Source organism: Patiria miniata, unplaced genomic scaffold (assembly GCF_015706575.1).
Source record: "Patiria miniata isolate m_02_andy unplaced genomic scaffold, ASM1570657v1 HiC_scaffold_5, whole genome shotgun sequence".
Lineage (NCBI taxonomy): Eukaryota > Metazoa > Echinodermata > Asteroidea > Valvatida > Asterinidae > Patiria > Patiria miniata.
This window is the reverse complement of record NW_024037072.1, coordinates 23574653-23595889: the sequence shown is the minus strand read 5'-3', so window position 1 is coordinate 23595889 and position 21237 is coordinate 23574653. Positions and strand designations below refer to the sequence as shown.

The 21237-nt window shown below is 41.8% G+C and overlaps 2 protein-coding genes across 4 annotated transcripts; one reads left to right on the top strand and one right to left on the bottom strand.

Moving 5' to 3' along the window:
• Nucleotides 1–2659: 2659 nt before the first annotated feature.
• Nucleotides 2660–3999, bottom strand: LOC119740360 (transmembrane protein 229B-like). Its single transcript, XM_038215631.1, has 2 exons — nucleotides 3888–3999; nucleotides 2660–3347 (listed from the first exon to the last, which is right to left on the bottom strand). Exon 2 carries the CDS (start codon nucleotides 3283–3285, stop codon nucleotides 2782–2784), a length of 504 nt encoding a protein of 167 aa, XP_038071559.1. The 5' UTR covers nucleotides 3286–3347; nucleotides 3888–3999; the 3' UTR covers nucleotides 2660–2781.
• Nucleotides 4000–4102: 103 nt separating this feature from the next.
• On the top strand, nucleotides 4103–17989 carry LOC119740359 (dehydrogenase/reductase SDR family member 7-like). Of its 3 annotated transcripts, none has more exons than XM_038215630.1 (9): nucleotides 4103–4252; nucleotides 8000–8204; nucleotides 9142–9224; nucleotides 10135–10308; nucleotides 11186–11425; nucleotides 12114–12227; nucleotides 13158–13339; nucleotides 14354–14408; nucleotides 16631–16693. In XM_038215630.1, the coding sequence occupies exons 2-9, from the start codon at nucleotides 8024–8026 to the stop codon at nucleotides 16637–16639; spliced, it is 1038 nt and encodes a 345-aa protein (XP_038071558.1). In that variant the 5' UTR covers nucleotides 4103–4252; nucleotides 8000–8023; the 3' UTR covers nucleotides 16640–16693. The 3 variants fall into 3 exon arrangements, with proteins under 3 accessions (XP_038071558.1, XP_038071557.1, XP_038071556.1); XM_038215629.1 differs by having other exon boundaries at nucleotides 4103–4259; XM_038215628.1 differs by having other exon boundaries at nucleotides 4104–4273; nucleotides 16631–17989.
• Nucleotides 17990–21237: the final 3248 nt, after the last annotated feature.

Below are 21237 nucleotides of genomic sequence, written 5' to 3'. Positions count from 1 at the left end.
GAAAATACCGGTAGACATCACGTTTTTGTGCGTTAGAAGATTGGGAAAGTCAGACATGTAAGGATCTCTGGAAGATTGTTTCAGATACGGTACATGCATCTTCATTTTTTGTACATGTAATCTTTAAAATTAGTCAATGTTGGCCACATTAAAGGGGCACTAGGTCCTGACATCCCCGAAAATGTTATGTTTTGGATTGTTTACTTAGCCTATTTCAAACATCTGGTTGAAAGGAAACCAACCTAATGTCTTACCGCTCCCGAGAAAAGACGAAAAAAACCCGCTTGTTTACATCGGACATGACGGAGTACGAATACGTTTTTCGTGTCGTTCTCAGTGTACGCTATACACATTGTGTGTCACGGGAACAGCGCACGGTGACCAATCACCAATGCCAAAATTTGTGGTTTCTTCAACGTCCGCAAAAGGCGAACACTTTACGCGTACGAATGAAATCACAACTAGCATCCAAACAGCTCGAATTTATGGGGTCGCAAAAGTGGACCCCGAAATTCGTTCTCGCACGCACAATACAGGAATAACACAAAAACGCCCAGTTTTGAAAGGATAGTTGTGTGGATGTTTATATCCTACTTTTAAATGTTATTTACGATTAACATCATCTCGTTCAAAGCGCGTTTTGTAGCCCAATTGGGCTGTTCCAGGACCCAGTGTCCCTTTAAAGTGAATAACAGGGTCCAAAAGGTCCAGTGTGTTCATAAGAACAATAACTTTCACAATGTATGCGAAACTGTGGAAGAGTCAAGTTGACCAGCATAAGTTTCCAAATTGAAAAGACATATAAATTGTGTTTTACATGAACCTGCAAAGTATGTTTTGGAAATGATGCACATATTTTTTAAGCTTACACATTAAAATTAATGGAACTATTTACACTTGAATGCATTGATTAGGCATAAAGTTAAATACCTTTCCCATCATAAACAAAACTGGAATTTATAGTTTTAAAAACAGACAATAAAAGTTGACACACATTGCACAAAATCAACTTTGCATTGTTCTTGCTACTGGTACTTGTAAACGTTTTAGTAATACTCAAAGAATTTTTTATAATGCCAAACACTTAAATTTAATTTGTTTGCCTGAAAATACTTGTAGTTTATATTCTCCGCAATTAATTAATAAGTAAAAACGTGCGCTTAAGACAGTTTAGATATTGCTTTTGGCTACAAGCCTAGATCGAGGAATTCAGCCTGTTTTGCACCAAACATATGGTTTTCAAATTATTGTTTTTTTTTAACCCAGCGTAAAACATCTGAAGTGGAAAGAGCATGTACATGTATAGTGTGCATACACAGGGGACACTTAACAATGTGGTTTATTACACTGTAACAAATCACATTGTTTAGTGTCCGTTCTATAATTTACAGAGAAAGTAAAGCACCCATGAATACAATTAACTGCGTGTACAAAACATTTGTATTTATAAACATAATACCCATTGGGTAAAGGGTGGAACAAGCCACAAAAACTGCTAGGAAAATGGGAAGAGCAGAAAACTTAGAAAACAAATCTTTCACAGGGCCTTCTTGACAAACTTTCAAATTATGACTCTATTGAAAATTCAAAGCAAGAGTGATCATCACTGCAGTGCAAAAGAAATGCCTCACTCTATAATGTACATCTACATGTACATGTACTGGGGCCTGCGCCTTTCGCCAAGGCCATCGTGGCTTAACTTGCCGGCATTAGACAAAGCGGCGAGGCCGCGAAGCGACTGGAGCGGGAGACCACACACGCGAGTGGCGAAGCCACGAGGGCCTTTTCCAACTTGTCAAGAATTTCTTATGTTTTTCTTTATAATCTCGATTTTTGCTACCCTAAAAGGGTAGCAAAATTCCCACCAATCATTAGCCTTTTACGGCGCGCATGGCTACTACCCGGATGCGCCCCCTATGCGCGCGCGCCCCGGATACTGGCACAAAATTTAAAAACAAACAGATGCGAGTCTAGTTCTCCACGAGATCGTGACGGCGTAATGGTTCTTTCATTATCTTATTTTAATTTTTAAAAAATATGAATCATTGAACAAAATCAAGTTAGAAAAGGCCTCGTGGCTTCGCCACTCGTGCGCGCTGAATTGGTCTTCACTCCAGTCGCTCGCAGCGTCGCAGTTCTAAGCCACGATGGCCTTGGTGAAAGGCCAGCACTGTAGTAAGTCCTTCACATGTCCATCACAAGTCCCTCAGTCTCAAATCACAAGCTATTGAAATGAACTGAGATAAAAGCGTTTCCTTTTTTATTGGGTGCTTTCGAGTAGCTCTGCACCCAGATCGACTCAGGTAAGGGCAGATGGGTTAGCCACGACAGCCGGGCTAATCCAACGCTAAACCATGGGCCATCACGATCCTCACGTGACGCCGGTAGCCATGGCCGTAGCCACTGACAAAACGCCCGTTTGGGATTGGGTCTTAATTTGAGATTTACTGCTTTTCAGTCGATTGCAAAACTCAAAAATGTTGGGCTGGAATTATAGCCGCAAAAGTCGCAATGAACTTAATAAATGATTACCTTTAGACTTTGAATAAAGTTAATTTTTAAGTCCACTTGAGATTTTCGCTGTTCGGCCGCCATATTTGTCTATTTCTTGGAATGAACAACACATGCGTGTGACTTATTTCCACCACTGACTCTGCTCAGCAGGGGTTTATGAGCCCCACTTTTGACCAGATTTACATGTACATTGTAAGTCTTTAAGATGGACTTGTGATGGACTACTAGACTACAGCACTGACTAAGATTAGAATTCCACGATGTGAATCAATCATTCTTCACAGACAGACCATTCATGATTTGCTGCCCCGACTGCCTGGTGCCTTGCACGCTGTCTTGGAAGAACAAACGCAGTGTATTCTTGATCAGGATCTGTTCGGTTACCAGTGCGCCGATGAACCAGGCAGGAGCATACTCCAGAGTGATCAGCCCAAAGAAGTCAAAATCAAACGGCGAATAGTCCCACGGACAGGCCCCAAACTGCCTCAAAATCAACCCTGTGGAGAACTCCCACAGGTATATCCAGACAACATACATGCAGAGACGTACAGGCAGAGGTATCTTATCCTTGAATCGTAGATACAGATGTTCTATGACCATGTTGGAGGTCCCGTAGATCAGCAGTGACCAGACACTAGTCACACCGGGGAACTTCCAGTTCATGTTGACGACAAACTCCCAGGCAGCCGTGAACATGACTTCTGCAAAGTAGCCATGGATGGCGTAGATGTAGAATCGCACCCAGGCTGACACTGGTCCATGCTCCCACATTGTTGGGGATGTGATGGGAGATAAGTTGCAGCAAATTGATCTATCACCTCAGCAGGAATATTCTGGAGGAGCAAAAACAGCATATTAAATGCATAGTGACAATAGGTCTAACTCAGTAACTTGCCAAACGTCATGCTTCGCTATGATTAAAGTGTTGCAGTCGAGTCAATCACGAGCATGTGACGAGTCCTTCACAAGCATGACAATTAGTCAATTCTCAAGTGACAGTGTGGTCACAATTATTACAGGGACTGATCATGTCTGTGACGACTTGTGATGGACTGACACTCAGCTACAACGCTGGCTCATACTAAGTCTGTCTCACACTAACAGTAACACTACAATAAGTACAAAGGAAAGATGCCACTTCTTTGATGGTGTACATGACTAGGGCCAGTACATTTTCAAACTACATGTATGATGTAGTAACAAAGACTGAAATTGGAAACTCCCAGTCCCAGATTCATGTCTTTTAAACATTTGTCAGTTTGTGCAATGACCGACCTTCATTGAGATAATATATGATGAAAAAAAAAGGACCTCAGAATGCAATGTTCTTTCAAATACAGGCAACAAGAAAAGGTTCATGGAGAAAAACATACGTGAAAATAATCGATAATTGGCAGATGTATTCGTTCCGATCCTCAACCTCCCCCGGTGTTGCGACAGCGTGCACTGATACTGCATGTGCTCGATCACCGGTGCATCAGCTGGCTCTCATTGGTTCTAAACAGCGCCACCATTGTCGACCACGCGTCAACCGCGTGCGGCCGATCGATGCAGCTGGCAATATAAATAGTACACGGCCGGTGCGGCTTGTTGCCGCGCCGCGCCGCGCCGCGCCGCGCCGCTTGATTGATTACGGACAAGATAGAGAGGGCCCAGGGCTAGGGGCGGTCACGACAAAGACAGACATCAGGTAGCTTCTGGCAATGCATTGTGTCCTTTTAATATAACTTCAAACTTGGTAATCGGTAATCAGATCCAGGTATTATTACCGTGCAAGGAATAACTTTTGTGTGTTTGGCCAGTGGTGATGGTGTAGGTGTCAGCTATGTTATGTTAACATTCCTCCATGGTTCAATGGTTCAACTCAACTTCAAGGCAGCAATATTTTCTCACACGATCATACGATTGCCGGTTTTTACATCATCAACCCGACACAAGAAAAGTTTTAGCGTCCCTTTCTCAGTTTCTGTGTTTTCGATTTTGGGAAAGCTTCAAACTAGCTAGTACTAGTACTAGCATGGAGGAAGGAATAGACCTTCCTTCCTCCTACTCCTAGAACTATGAGGCTCCGCGTGAGCTCACGCGGAGCCTCATAGTTCTAGGAGTACCTTCCTCCATGGTACTAGTAGTAGGCCTAGCCCCACTAGTGTGGCCGTCGGTAAGGTTCAGCGCAGCATACCGACGGCCACACTAGTGGGGCTATAGTAGTAGTAGGCTTGTACAGTACTAGCCCCACTAGTGTGGCCGTCGGTATGCTGCGCTGAACCGCGCAGCATACCGACGGCCACACTAGTGGGGCTAGTACAGTACATACATTGCTGACATCGAAACTCGATATGTGTAATTTACTCCATCCATGGCATTGGAAAAGAATGTTGCATCCTGATATTCATTCACATACTTACCAACCATGGAGAGGCTTTCAGGTCAACTCGGTCCGTGACCAACTCGGTCCGAGTCAACTCGGTCCGTAACCGACTCGGTCCGTGACCGACTCGGTCCGTGACCGACTCGGTCCGTGACCAACTCGGTCCATAACCAACTCGGTCCGTAACCAGCTCGGTCTCTCTTGCATTTTTTGGGTTTTATTTGTTATTAATATTTTTTTTTGGGGGGGGGGGGGGGGACGGTACCAGCAGCGCTCCGGCCGTGCATTGTGGTGATGGCCGGTGGGGCTGTGCGGTCAGGCGCGGCACTGCCACCGGCCATGCACCTTGGCGATGGCCGGTGGGGATGTGCGGCCAGGCGCGGCACTGTCACCGGCCGTGCACCGTTTTCTTCAAAAAGTCCGAACGCACCCAGCTGCATTATGCCCACCACCCGCCGCGCGCAGGGCGGGTCGTACGGGTGACCGAAAGGCCGGCAACCCGGCAGCGCACTGCATGTACGTAGCCTCGGCACACTTTTATTTCAAAGCTCTTATTTTTATTTAAGCTCCAAGCTATCCCAGGCCTGAGCCGACCACATGCTACCTAGAAATTGAAGCAACAGAAACTATAAAGTGCGTCCTAGTATGGAGATCTGGAAAAAAAAAACACGCGTGCGAGACCGCCTTGCCTTGTTAAAAGAAAATGCAGTTGTTTTGCGCACATTTTCCCATAGGGACCGAGCTGGTTATGGACCGAGTTGGTTACGGACCGAGGTGGTTGCGGACCGAGTTGGTTATGGACCGAGTTGGTCACGGACCGAGTCGGACTCGGACTGAGTTGACTCGGACCGAGTTGGTCACGGACCGAGTTGACCGGCAGTCGGCACCCATGGAGAGAGTATACTTCATGTGAGAACTGTAAGGAATATGTTGACAAAGTCTTTAAGAGAGATTTGTTGGCGAATGTGTGGCCAACTTAGTGGATTTTTACATGTCACTGCATGTTGACGCCCTCAACCGACGCGCGACATGTACAAATTCACTAAGTTGGCCACACATTCGCCTACAAATCTCTCTTAAAGGCTTTATCAACATATTCCTTACAGTTCTCACATGAAAGTATACTCTCTATCTGAGGTGCAAGATAAGCAAAAGAATTTTTTTTTCTGTTTCGAAAGTAGCGTCAGGTTGCATTATAGTTTCCCTACATTGTAATAACTGTGTCAAGCGCAATTTGAGTCCCCCGCGCAAGTTTAAACTTGCGTGTGCATTAATTTCCTTGCTACAAATTGCACACGCAAATTTAAACTTGCGCACTACATAGATTTCCCCATGCATGCAAAGCCGCTAAACTAATTTTTTGTGCCGGGGATGGCCCGGCGACATACAAAGTGCGTTCAACCTGTGAGTGTGAGTTCAACCTATGAAAACAACACAATTGAACTATGCGTTGTTTGCATGAGCAGTTTGAAATTGCCCCCACCGAACAGGCGCATTTTTCGACGGGCCCTGCACTCAGAGTGCATGCAAAGCCGCTAACCTAATTTGATTCTGTGTAAACTCATGCAGATTATGTAACATTATTTTTAATGCAGATTTTTCTCCGATTTAATAGCACCACTGTGCTGCATGAGACAATGCCTAAATGCCTTTTTTGAAACATTTTATTAACAGTATTATGCTAATGATTTTGACTGTGTAGAGGTTCAGAGATGGGGTGGTAATGTGAACAATTTATGCACTTTGCATCCTGATCTGTATTATTGTTTACAGCTCGTTAGGATTTTTGTTTAATAAACAACATATTTATTCATTAAGTCGAATTAATTAATTAAATTAATAAATTAAATCATTAATAAATGATCCAAGCAAACGCCACTAGTGTGCTTATTGATTGCTTGCCCAGTCCCCTCCCCGCCCCGCCCCCTAAGAAACTTCTCTGATAAGCACTGCTAATTAATCTCAATGTTTCTTTTTCATTGACGCTAATTGAATTCCTCTTTTTATTTATTTCTTTTGTTCATTAATTTATTCCAATATTTATTAATTTATTTCTCGATGTACTTGTGTTTTGAACATTTTTTTTTCTTCATTAATGAAAATCCCGCCCGCAAGGTTCTCAAATTGCGATCGCCTTTGCGCAAGTTGTAATGTGCGCACGCAAATTGAAATGGCGCGCTGTAATTTGCGTGCTTCGCGAGTCCCTCGCGCAAGTTTAAAATTGCGTGCGCAAGTTTAAACTTGCGCGGGGGACTCAAATTGCGCTCGACAACTGACAGTTACAGCTGTCAAATTGGTGCCTGATCATGCCAAAAACTGCCCAATATTGTCCGCTGAGCACGCAGCACTAGGATGCACGCTATAAAGTGAAAACTATTTGGCACTGGACAGTTTTTGGCATGACATCGGTGTGGGCCTATGCAACACTAGTGCGCAGAGGGCCTAGGGAACACTTAATCCGATCCTATCAAGTAGCGCCCTCCTAGCTAGTGAACATGTCAAAAAGGCTAATAAGCAGTAAGATTACTTCGACTAATAGGTTTAGTCTAAAAATGTGGGACTCTGGATACTGTGTATGAGAGGCCCAACATTTTTACAACACCCAAAAAGAGACAGGCAGTGAGTGGCACATGAAACAACCAGTCCAACACCCCTAGTCTCTATTTCTACACATTTTTCTATTTTTATGCATACAATGTGGTCATGCAGTAAAAGGGTCAATCTTTTCAAAAGTTGGCCGTTAGACTTAGGCTTCACTTGGCTTCAATCTCATCAGGTGCAAAATGTTGCAGAAACGTTTCCTTTAAAAATTGAATTGAGGCCTAAAACTTTGTTGGTGAAATACTGTGGACCTTGCCTTTGCCTCATGAACATTTTGGAGAATTGTGTTAGATTAAAGAGTGAATAAAGGTTGGCCTGATTTAGTTTTGCATGTTTTTCTGTACTCAAGGTCCCAGTCTGGGGGACTGGGACCCCCCTCCCCCTCCCCCCCCCATGCAGCATCCCTGTTAGTTACCCCACTGCTTAAATACTTACATGTACGTGAGAAAATTGGTCTTAAACTCTGTTCAATGCCTTTCACAACATTGATCATTCATTTTATCACTTTTTAATTAGTGCGTGAAAGGATTGCCGGCAGCCATGGAGACAAAGACGTCCGTTACCCTCGGCATCATGTCTGTCATTCTACTCTTTGCCATCCCTGTCCTTCACTTCCTGGCATTTGGGTTGTTGATCTACTTCGTTGTAATCGTTACCATGGCATTGACCCAAGATGGCGACCTCTTACTCATGCTTTATGAGCAGTGGGGTCAGGACGGATGTAAGTAGTCATAAATGTATTCATAAAAAGGCAATTCCATGGAATTATAAACCACAATGAAAAAAAAAAAATCAAAATATCATTTTGTAGCTTCTTCTTTGTAGCTAAGATTGAAATAAAGTTTATTTATGAAATTAATGTTGAACAGTTCAGCTGTTACTTTTCAACAACAAAAAAATTAAGTTTATGGCTTCTGACTAGCGCCCCTTTGAACAAAGATATTGACATAGGGCTGGATAGCTGAGTTGGTAGAGCCCCAAAACGGTAATCTGGAGGTTGCAGGTTCAAGACTCGCTCCAGTCAATTTCTTTGTTTCCCCCACCCCCCCCCCAAAGTAATAAGTACACAGAAATATCAGTTTGCTTGAGTATGTCCAATGCCATGGTTTTAAGCCGATTTCTACTATAACAGCAAAAAGTATGGATAAATATTTTCTTTTTGAAAACTTTGAAGTAACCAACTGACCAGTATTATCAGATTTAAGGTCCAATTTATTAATACATTAAACTACTGTGGAATCGTCCAGAATGTAAGTCCGACACCCAAATGGAACTACCCAAATGTAAAGAAACATGCTTTTTGAATTTGTTTTTTTATCTTCATCAGTGCACTTCTTCGCTTGTATGAGGCGAAGCTGCCGAACAGGCATGTTGTACATGGATGTTCTAAATTTGTAATGCGTGTTTAATTTGGAATCCTTTTGTTGCCTGAAAAAACACTGCCTACCACCATGCTTGCAAGCATGGTTCCACATCAGGAACTGAATAGCTAGGGCTGAAGAAAATTAAATTTGATTTTCAACATTTTCAATCTGCAAATTCTTAAATTTAGAATAACATGTGGTAAAGGCTTATTGAAATTGCATACAGTGCTGTAGTGCCAGTAGTCGTGGTAGTGTCCTAGTATTACTGCCTTTGATTATGCGTTCTCATTTCAGCCAATCTACGGGGCAAAGTTGCATGGATAACAGGAGCCTCAAGTGGTATTGGTGAAGCGCTCTCCTATGAATTGGCACGAAAGGTAGATACTATTCTCCTAAACGTCTTCCCCCTCCCCCTCTCCCCCCCCCACCAAAAAGAAGAAGAAGAAACAACAAAACTATAAGATCATATTGCCATCCACATCAGCTATGCTTTCACAGTAGACGGCCTCTTCTTTTAACACCACTACCTGTACATGTACAAAAATATGGGGCTCCGTGCGCCAACGAAAGAGGGCGCCCTTTTACCTAGCAACATGGTCCCATGGGCGGGACATTTCGCTGGTTGACGCGCACTGTTCCTTGTGTGTGACACACGTACACCAGGGGATTTGTACTATGTACACGCAGTGGCCGCGCTTCGCACGCAGCAGTCAGGCAAGATGGCGTCGGTCGGTCACCCCCCAACTGTACTCTCTTTGCCGGTTGAGGGGGTACTTGTGAACAGGGCGGATAGACCTAAACATACGGCCAATTACTGGAAATAGCATAAGGCAGTGCTACAGCACTGTACTAAACATGCCATCGCCGTGCCGAACTCAATTCAATTCAAAGTTGGGACAAACATTTTAGGAATGCGCATGCTCACAATACCCTCTCTTGCGTCCGCATCACGGGGTTTGAAATTGGCGCGAATTGTTTGATCATGCTGAAAGTTCATTGAACTGCTTGAGCTGCTTTAACCTGGCCCATTACTCCAGGTTCGACTATTACGTTCGGCGTTTAGAGAAACTGCAGTGCTGTAGCCGAGCTATTGCACACTCATTTCTTTTAAAGTTTGGTGTAGAAGTACCTGTAGCACGGCGTCTAGAACGGGCCTTAGAAGGATATCTGGTAAATAAATGTGTAAGAATGTTTTAAAATAGTCTAAGCCATTATGTTGAAACTTGCAGTGACTTATGAAAAACATTGTTTTAAATTGATTGATTGCTAATAATGTCATTGTTTCAGGGAGTGAAGTTGATTCTGTCAGCACGCAGGGAGAAGGAATTGGAACGGGTCAAGCAGAGATGTGTACAGACATCTGAGCTGACAGATGATGATGTCCTTGTACTACCCCTGGACGTGAGGGACTATGAATCCCACAAGGGATGTGCAGACAAAGCATTGGGCCATTTCAAGAAGGTGAGATATCGGAGTTGTAGCCGAGGTGCTTGTGATGAATTATATGTCTGTTCACAAGTAAATCACAAGTAAATCACAAGTCCAGTCACAAGTAACAGGGACGGACAATAGCAAAGGAATGCTTTTTGTCACAGTTCATTGGAATAGTTTGTGAGTTGACTTGGGACTGGGTGACATGTGATTGACTTGTGATCCATAACGTGTAACTTGACTACATCGCGGGAATGGGATCCTTCTGATCTGCCTAAGCTGAGACAAAATTGGGTTCCTAGTCGAAATCAATCAAGTGACTGTAACTATCATGAATTCTGTGCCTACATATAAAGTAAGAATGATTGACTGTGACTGAGTGTGCTACTTGACATATCCATGCTTTGACTGTAGGTGATTGACACCCATTTAAGAGTCTTGCCGAGCCAACAAGTATAAGGAGGGGGTCGATCTAGTCAATCCAAACAAAGTTTCGTATCACACTGGTTAACCGTCTCAATTCGTAACCGGGACGAGTTCTGGACAACTTGCGGGCATTTTATCGGGTGTAAGTTTCAGGATTCTGAACAACTTCCCGCAATCTTCCCACAATGAAGTTATCAGTATTGGTGGGTCAAGCAGTCGCTAATGAAAATTTCCCCTGAACATGTCCGGGACAGATGCAGAACTTCGTCTTGACAAAGTGAATGATTCGACCCTCAACTTGTCCGATACTCGTGCCGGATATGAATTGAGACGGGCTTGTATGACACTGGATGACTTGTGATTGACTTGTGAGTACTTGGCTTCAGCTCTGGTGCATGGTGTCATAAACATATTACACCCGAAAAAAAAATGTCCTGAAACATCTTTTATGTGTATTGTATTTCTATGTCTGGTACCACAGGTCGACATTTTGGTGAATAATGCCGGCCGCTCCCAGCGATCTCTCGCCGTCGAGACCAGCTTGGAAGTCGACAAGGCCGTCTTTGAACTTAACGTGATTGGCCAGCTGTCTGTTACCAAGGCGATCCTCCCGCACATGCTTGCTCGAAAGGAGGGGCACATTGTGAATATATCGAGCGTTGCTGGCAGGATATCACCCGAACTAAGCAGTGCGTATTCTGCCTCGAAACATGCTCTGATGGTAAGCACTAGGTTGACTAGTTCAGACAAGCTAAGGACCTGAGGTGCAATTTGATGAATTTATTGCTTTGGAAACTTGTCTGCTGAGCAAAACTTAGTGAAGAATCACTAACAAGCAATATAAATAGCATGCCACATTGATTGCTTACCTGTTCGCTAATATGTTCTGTGCTTAGCAGATTTGCGTGCTTAGGAGCTCTGTGAAGTTGGCCACCTGTCATTTGGACGGCGTGGGTTTGAATCCCACCGCTGCCACCGTGTTGCAATGACGCCTTCACCAAGGATCCATAAGACAATATTTGGAAATTAAGACTAACACAGACAGACATGAATCATGCTTTGCGCTTAGATCAAGATTTATTGCCAGAGGTCCAGTCCCATTGCCAAGGGGGAAGGGGGGGGGGCCTGGTGGGGCCAGGCCCCGCTTTGGCGAGCAATTGGCCCCCCACCGGCAAAAGCCATACATATGTACTTTTATGGTATTGGGCCCCCCTTGTTGGTACTACATGTATGGCCCCTCCTGATGCTCAGGGCTGGTGACAGAGCTCCCTGACTTCATGACAACTTTCATCACAATTCAATATGGGGTTGTGTCCTTCACCAACGCATTTTATATATTCTGTAAATGCTTTCATCTCAATTGTTTATTTATTGTTTATGGTAAGTTTTGTAATTCTTTTAACCTACAGGGTTATTTTGGTGCATTTGCATATGAAAATCAAGAACTATGCATCACCAATGTCTGCCCTGGGCCAATTGAGAGCAGTATCGTTACCAATGCATTTGGCAAAGATCTCAATGCGGTAAGATTCTTAACATGTCTGAAAAAATCGTAAAATTTGGATAATTAGAAATGTTCTAATCAAATTAATCCCAGGCCATCAACAACAAAAAAAGAGTTGTGTTTATCAATGGTACGTGCTCTTTCAGAAGTTTAGTGTTGTTATTGGTTAATGCATGTTACCAAGGACTTTTTAAAGAGGTTGTGGAATGCTCGAAGACATTTCCGTCATTTTTTGAGTATATGTAGCCTAAGGTGTGATGAAATAAAAACGACTATTGTTTCTGTCATGAAATGAGTACAAAGGGTACTTTTGAGAGCTATTTTTCAGGTCCTGTTTCGACCCGAACGCACAATTTGTGTAAACGTCGTCGTTGCGGGCAGCAAACAAAACACAGTAAATCGTGACGTAATAAACAGGACTCGTTTATGCTACTCTGCATCGGGAGTCCTGTTTATTACGTCACGATTTACTGTGTTTTGTTTGCTGCCCGCAACGACGACTTTTACACAAATTGCACGTTCGGGTCGAAACAGGCATGACAGGACTTGAAAAACAGCTCTCAAAAGTACCTTTTGTACTCATTTTATGACAGAAACAATAGTCGTTTTTATTTCATCACACCTTAGGCTACATATACCCGAAAAATGACGGAAATGTCTTCGAGCATTCCACAACCTCTTTAAGGCTAGTTTTGGGCAGCATGCAAAATTGTACTAATATAGTTTGTAACGACCGGGGGCCTCATTTCGAAGCAAAAAGATACAAAATAATTCACAAAGGTGAATATAGTTTCTAGTATGGAAAAAAGTTACTTTGCACTGTGCATCTGTAGGAATAATATGAAAAGTCCAATCTTTATCATTATCTTTGATAAGATACTATTTATTTTTTTCTCGAATTAGAAGGGCTAAGAGTTTGAACGAGTCTGTTCCTCATTTCTGTATGCAGCCCAAGTTTGAATATGGCAGCAATACGGCAGAGCGTAGCGGGGCTTCTATGCAAACGGCCGAGCGCTGTGCTTCGCTGATTGTCGTCGCTGTGGCAAACAAGTTGTCTGAAGTCTGGATCTGTAAGAACATTGTGATGATTTTGATGCTCATGAACCAGTGGGCACCACTGCCGACTGCATGGTAAGGCAACACAGTTCCAAGTACTCTGGTTTAGACTCAAGTAAATATTTCATTCACACCTATGGTAGTATGGGTTCGAGCCCCGCCGTGGCCATGCGTGTTGTGCCCTTGAGTTAGGCGCTTTACCTCAATTACTCCTCTCAACCCGGGTGTTAAATGGTTACCGGCATTATTTAATGCTGGGAAGGTTACAGACTCGCTGTGGAGGTGGTGTGGCGATCCCCCCACAGCAGCATATGAGTCTGGCCCAATCACTAATGAAAGAGAGATGGGCACTCCGTTCCTGTGAACATAGGTTCGTCCCCTTTACTTTATGGTAGTATACAAATATAGCATGGTGTGAGGGGAAGTAGTGGGAATTACTGGTCCCTCGGTGTAGGTCAGCTTGACCACCTCCCGACGCGAAATTTTCCAGAAACAAACCATGCTGTGTTTGTTTTACTACACCTCATAAATATTTACTAGCCTCACTGCCTTTTTAGTAGCCTCACTGCCTTTTTAGTAGCCACATTGCCCATTTTGTAGACTGATTCATGAAGACGTTCACTGAATAGCGATTCTGAATAATAATATTAATATAAAGTGCGTTTATATAGCGCACGTATCAACCAGTTTTGGTGCTGAAGGCACTACGTCATTACTCCACAATCTCAGCTCCCTGGGGAGTATACAGCTCAATGCTACCATTTCAGCACAAGGCATTTAAAATCAATCACAATAACTATCTCTGCCCTCGCAGCTACCCAATTTACTCCAGGGTGGAGAGAAGCAATGAGTGACAAAGTGCCTTGCCTAAGGGCACACGCACCATAACCCAAGGCTGGACTTGAATCCGCAACCTGTAGAATTACCCGCAGACCACAGATTCAATGCTCCAGACCACAAGGCCTCGGCACTCAGTTGAATATGATTGTGTGTGCTCTGGTCCCAGCTTTAACTGTTTACTAGTCTTACCTTGTCTCATTTTTGGGATCTCCTCTGACTACAGTCATTTTATTTTATGTCACGTGATAGGATCAAGAAAATAGTGTACGGAAACAAGAGGATTGAAGAGTTCAAGAAATCTCAGGTGAGTTTAACACAGGTTTATCAGGGGTGTGATATCTCCGCTATTTAGCGGATTTCCGCTTTTTTGTTCAGCGTGCCACATTTTGTTTTCCGCTTTTTTTCTTCCGATGGTCCAGATTTCCCCCCGCTTTTTCCCCCGCGCGTAAGCTTTGATTTTATTTCCGTTTATTTTATTTTCCGCCGAACGCACGCGATCCGCTCTCTACAACATATACGTAGCTAGCTCTGAGATGGGGTGCGTGCAAGCGAGTATTCAATGTACATGTACATGCACATTTACGTACGTACGTGTGTACTATACGATGCCATGTGCATGCATTTTTCAGCTCGAAGCCGCGTATATACACAACGTGTAAACAGCATCCGGGGAACCAACAGTCATTGCGCTGTGATTGGCTGCAGATAAATATGAATATTCACACATGCGCCATGAAGCGCGTTGGGACTCTTTGCGGCCGTTCCTGTGTCTATGCATGTAGTGACACGCGATGATCTCCACAATAACTCGCTGTAAACATCGTCTTGTTGCAAATATAAAGCCTTGAATAAGACTAGTAAATTGTCGCCGTGCCGCGCCGCGGCCGGTAGAGGGCATCATGCGGGGCAAAGTTCATGTGTGCAAATTCATTGCATGCGATGCACGCATCGGCCTGCTGCGTATTCCGCTGCATGCTGATACGTACGTTACTAACGTTAGTGTGTCGTTTCAAATGTTTCGAACATATTTTGACATTAATTCCGCAAGATGTCAGTGCAACACAAATGTGTTATTATCCCAAGAGGTTCGGAGTTTGATTCGGACATTGACAAGACCGATCCTCAGGTTACGAATCCGTGGAAACGGATTTGGATGGAACACATGGTTAATGGGCAGAAATTAGGCGACTCGATCAGAACCCGGGACACGCGATGACGATGTGTATCAATCATCTGCAGTAAGGAGTTAAAATAGGGAAAACGTGGTTGAATTTCCCAGTTTTCATATACAAGTTGGCCATTTAGGCAGTTTCAAGCCAATATGAAGGAAAAGTTAACTTAAAAACATGCATAAATTGCAAAACATTTTCGACCAATAGTTGGCCCAGGCATTGTCAGGGGGCTTTAAAATGCACCACAGAGCATCTACATTTCAAAAAATTTCCGGGGCCCTTGGGCGGGCCCCGAACCCCACGCCGTAAGGGCTTCGCGCTTTGCGCTCGCAGGTTCGTTTTTTTACAGGTTCAGCTATTTTCAGCTATTTTTTTTGGACTCCACTCACACCCCTGGTTTATGTTAATCAGAATATTACGTCTAGTTTGAAATTTGAGCCAGCTTTTGCCTCATGCTTAAAGGGGTATTATGGCCTGAAATCACCAAAATGTGTATGTTTTAGATTGTTTACTCAATGTTTACCTGATATCACACTGTGCCACAATTTTACAGGATTTGTTCAAAATTTGTTCTTGCAAGATTAACACAAAAATGCTAAATTTTTAAAGGATGTTGAATGTTTATATATCCTACTTTTACATGCACTTTCCAATGAACATCATTTTCTTCAAAACGTGTCTTGTAGCCCAATCATTTGCCAATTGGACACATTCCAGGAAGTAAAGTCCCTTTAAATATCAAGGTACTGGAGTATGTGACTGGTGATTACACCAGAATTCTAATTGAATGAACACCAGAATTCTAATTGATTGAATCACCAGAATTCTAATTGATTGAATCACCAGAATTCTAATTGATTGAATCACCAGAATTCTAATTGATTGAATCACCAGAATTCTAATTGATTGAATCACCAGAATTCTAATTGAATGAAACACCAGAATTCTAATTGATTGAATCACCGGAACTCTAATTGATTGAATCATGAAACACAATTCTAATTGATGATACATAATTGGCAATTTGTCACTATGTTGATCGTTCACAACCCAATACCTCCTCCCAAAGTTTCGTGTCTTCACCCAGGCACAGAAACGTTAAGAGACTATGGGTCATTTAATAAAGTTGGGGGACATTTTTCCCACCTGTGTTACCTTTGTACTTTACAATTTACCACTAATCTTTCAAAATGAGTTCAAACTATTATCATTTGTTGGGTTGGTAGATTGCTTTACGTAATCACTCTTAAGGGAAAAGGAAGCAGTCGGCACCATCCACTGTTCCTCCTTAAGTGTCACAGCAGTGACAATGTTATGCCTTTCCTGTTTGAATATATATTTTTTTCTCTTATAGGTCAACTGAATGCAGTATTCTAGTTGAAGACATCTCATAGCCCAAGTTGATCGTAAATTTCATCAGTACTCTATGCATTTTATACAATTTTTTGATACGTGTAATGAATAATAAGATAATGTGAACACTCCTGTGCTTTAAACTTGTGCTTGAATTTTTCATATTGTGTTGTATATGATTGGAACTTTTTCATGTTATTATTATTATAATTGGTTAATTAACAAAATGCATTTGTAGCCCGCAGGCTAAATTACAGCAAAGTTCAATTTAAAAAAACATAAAAAAATTGAAGGATTTCAATTCAATATAAAGTTTTATTGTAGAGGGATGCATTTACAATTGAAGTCAAGTCAAGAAATTTTTTAAATAAGATTTGAAACTTTGCATGGCAGTAAAGTGTAAAGTAGTGAGGGTTTACAGTAACACCATATATCGACAAATCTTTTTTGAGAAGATGTGTGGTTCTAGAAAAGAACCAGTTGGTTGTGAACTAGGCGTTCTGATCCGTATACGTTGATCGTCTTCAGGAGAAAGCCGGATGGAGTGGATAGGGCTGCATGTATAGAGCTGGATCATTACTGAGGCATGGAGTTGTGGATGCTGGTAGTTGGCTGCCCCCAACCAACTGCATCCTCACCGCCTCGGCTCAGCGATCAGCCTCCACCAGCAACCAGCCAACTACCATGACTACAGTCAACTCTCATTAATACAAACTCGGCCAGACCTAGCCAAAATGGTTGTTATATCAGAACTTTGTATAAAGAGGAGCATCAATCCCAGTCATTGTGCACATACTGGTAAATGCACAGTCAGGACCAAGGCTTTATGTTTGCTATAACGAGAATTTGTATTAACACTGTTTGTACTAGTCGACGATGAGAGTCAACTGTACATTCATCAGCATCCACAACTCCACGCCTCAGTTATCATCCAGCCCTGTAAATGCAGCCCCTTCCACTCTGTCCGGCTTTCTCCGGAAGATGTTCAGAGCATACTGATTGGAACGTTAAGTTTCAAACCAACCGGTTCTTTTTCAGAACCACACATCTTACCGCAAACCCTCACAATTTTGAGATTTTTTTTATTGTGGTTAATTACAGTTTTGTAAGGAGAATTTACGTACAAAGTCAGAAGACAAACCAAAGATGTAGAGTGCCAGGCTGAAATTTGTTGTCCAGGCTGACTTGAACTTTGTGGACATAATGTGATGTATTCAATTAAATATTATTGCATGGATTATTTTGGTAATTTCAAGATTTTTGAAATACAAACATCAGGAATGATTTGTAGATATGATAATTTATTGTTAACATATTTTTTTTGCCATTGTAATTGAATAAAGCATTCGTATAAAATTGATTGAGATTATGAAAGAGTTTAAATTCTTTAATTGGTTTTTTAATTTACTTACTATATATAGAAAAAATACATTTGAGAAAGCTATTAAATGCTCCATATTATTCAATTGAAACAGCACATAACTTCACACTGTATTGAGAGTGGTCACACTTGTGGGAAAAAGTTGTTTTTTTTACATGCATTTTCACAAGTGTGAGGGCACTGTAAGCTCTGGACATCTTCCATGAAAGTCTTTAATGTTGACCGGAGATTGTACAAGCCAGGGCTACGACATTCGGTATCCCACGCGCGGCATCCCGAGCACTGTCTCTCGAGAAGAAATTGACCAAATTAAGTCTCCCATAAAACATAGCGTGCTTTTTTGCACGGAATTATAGCGCACTGTATACCATGTGACTATAACATTACTACACATATCTTGCCTCCGATTACAACATTTCCATAAGCAACTTCACAAATTTGTACACACTATATTTGTGAAGTATTAAATTATTTTGTTTGCTTTTTTTGTGAAAGTAAAATTTGGTATTTTATGGGAAACTTAGGGGCCTTTATTGGTCAATTTTCTGAGGACAGACCAACGGACCGACCAAGAACAAAGTGACATGTAGAAGCTCCTGCCAGAGCTTGAAACTTTTTTATTTTTAAACATCAAATAAAAATAGAGGACTTTTTTGTAAACGGCACACACAAGACTCCTACTATATTGCTGAAACATTGTAAAACTTCTACTGAGATGTAAACATTTCAGAGGGATATATATTCTTTACAGGATGTATGTAATTAGCCTCCTGCAAATTCTACAATTGCAGGATTTCCATTTTTAAAATTATCAATGCCTTTATTGGTGGCATATACTTGATTGTATACCACTGATTTCTTAAAAAAATATGAGTCTACTTACATCCCTGACTTTACTTTTTTCCCTAATATATGAATATTTAAATATACAAAAGATGCCTTGTTTGGTTGTCCAAGAAATCCGCACGCACACATAAATACAAACTCTCAAGGTGATTCGCAAATAGACTACTATCGAGAAAAGAAATTTGTTCCCAGCTACCAAACAAACTGACCTGAACAGAATCGGTGTTTAGTAGGGAGACAATATAAACCTTCGAGAGGTACGATGAAGTGCCAGGCTACATTCACCAAACACACACAAACCAGTTCAATTATTAAAAGTTTCCCAACTACATGTGGAAAATAATACAGAATTGTCTAAATTAATGTATCCACCCTGATACCTGTATTAAATACGGTATCCCTGTGTTTCCATATGGATAAAGCTTAAGTTCAAGAAGAACAGGCACACTATCCAGCTCGTTAGTAAAAACGTCATACACGCGCACGCACCACTGATTACTAGCGCCCATTGGCTGCAAACGCTCGAGCTGCGTTAACTTCCGGTTCCAAACGGTGCAGAAAGTGCTGGAGGTGACGTCACACTAACGAACCGGATACGGTATCCCTGTGTTTCCATATGGATAAAGCTTAAGTTCAAGAAGAACAGGCACACTATACATACACAAAATCATTTGCAACCTGGATCCGATGCAAGAAAATGTTTTTGAGAAATTGTCTCCAGATGATTACAACATTACCGATATATAAACATCGTTATTTGCAAGAGAAAATAAAATATGCATCAAAAGCAATCACACCACTCTCGCACTTAACAAAAGTGCAAGATGTTAATTCATTATAAATGTATATGTCACATATAAATTATGATGCGTACTCTCACTTTCACCACAGGAATGGATCCGACGAGCTATTTCATCGGTAAAACCATAGTGTACAACAGAGCTTATTGGTATTTGTAGAGACGTTTATATGAAGGCAAAGTAAAACACGGGTATCAAAGAATTCTCAATTCTCAAGTACAAAGTCATAAATACTCTATCATAAATATTCTATTCTCACTATATACAGAAACACTGCATTTACAATTTTACAACAGTACAAAATACAAATTGCATTGAAGGTCTCACACACGTAGATTCCTTTTTTCATATTGGATTAATGTTTCTTATCTTAGAAAAATCCCCCTCCAAGCTTCCCGGGACCTAGTATATGGAATAGACTCTGGCACGGCAAACCTTTCTGACTTGTACATAACACTGTGTCTTACCATACAAATTCTGACCACTCAGCAGGCACCTTCTATGGTGTCTTCGGTAACCCCATGTTGTGTAATATGGCAGCTATTGACCAATCAACAGTTTTGGCAGAGTTTCTGCTCTAAATGATGTCAAAACTTCTGAAGTTGGCTCTGTTTGGCAGGCGCATGGTTTTCCATAAAATTGACATGAACGGATATACAAATGTACATGCATCAGACGTTTGTAGTGTGGCTCTGCACGGGTGAATTTCCGATCCTCGGACTACCCTGGTACCAACTTCTGTTTTGGAGAATTGTGCCATTTTTTGATCATGAGAAAATTTTATAAAGCTGACTGAATGAGTTGATATTTTGACATTAAGTATGTATTGGGCATCTTCTGAACTTGGATGTTGAAGCTTCCCCAGTTTTCCCATTTGATATTGAATTTATACCAAATGGAACATAAAACATATCACACCTTCACATCGTAAACTCAGTGACAAACTCGGCAAAGGAACCAAACCAATAAACATGAATACAGCTAATGAATAAAATCTAGCAAGACAGAAACACAATGAGAAGTGTTTGAAAATGTGAAAAGCGCACACGAGTTGAAGATAAAACTGCTGAGCCTGTTGGTTGCCCTCCCCTCATACTGCCCCGCCTCTTGTGTGGGGTTTTGGTCACACTTTTAAAATCTGAGGTTGAAGTTTCCTCGTTAAACAGAAAATAAAAAATTTCTCCTGAACTTTTGATACAGGTAGTGGTTCCTTAGGGGGTGGGGATTAAGTGACTCTCAGTGACAATTCCCATTACATGGGTACCGTGGGGTAGCCCAAGGGAAGGGGGAACCAACATGATAATCACTAACAATAAATAATTTATTATAAGGGAATAAATGTGTGCTTGGGGGGTGTTAAGCACTATGTTTAAGACTGGTTGGAGTCTGGAAATTATCAGCATTCCAGACTCCAACCAACATAGTGTTTAATACTGATACCAACCAAGCACATATTTATTCTGATTAATAAATACCTTTTTGGTATTAAAATCAAAACTTTTCGGTCCAAAAGTCAAAACAAGTCAAAAAATAAAAATTTCCAACGATTTTGTTAAACAGTTTTACTATCTGTTTTTCAAA

Bases quoted from the DNA above. Each gene is read 5' to 3' on its own strand.
- LOC119740360 (XM_038215631.1), bottom strand. From the start codon at position 3,285: ATGTGGGAGCATGGACCAGTGTCAGCCTGGGTGCGATTCTACATCTAC.
- LOC119740359 (XM_038215628.1), top strand. From the start codon at position 8,024: ATGGAGACAAAGACGTCCGTTACCCTCGGCATCATGTCTGTCATTCTA. The intron at 11,426-12,113 runs GTAAGCACTAGG...TTTAACCTACAG, and splicing joins CCTCGAAACATGCTCTGATG to GGTTATTTTGGTGCATTTGC. The intron at 13,340-14,353 runs GTAAGGCAACAC...GTCACGTGATAG, and splicing joins GCACCACTGCCGACTGCATG to GATCAAGAAAATAGTGTACG.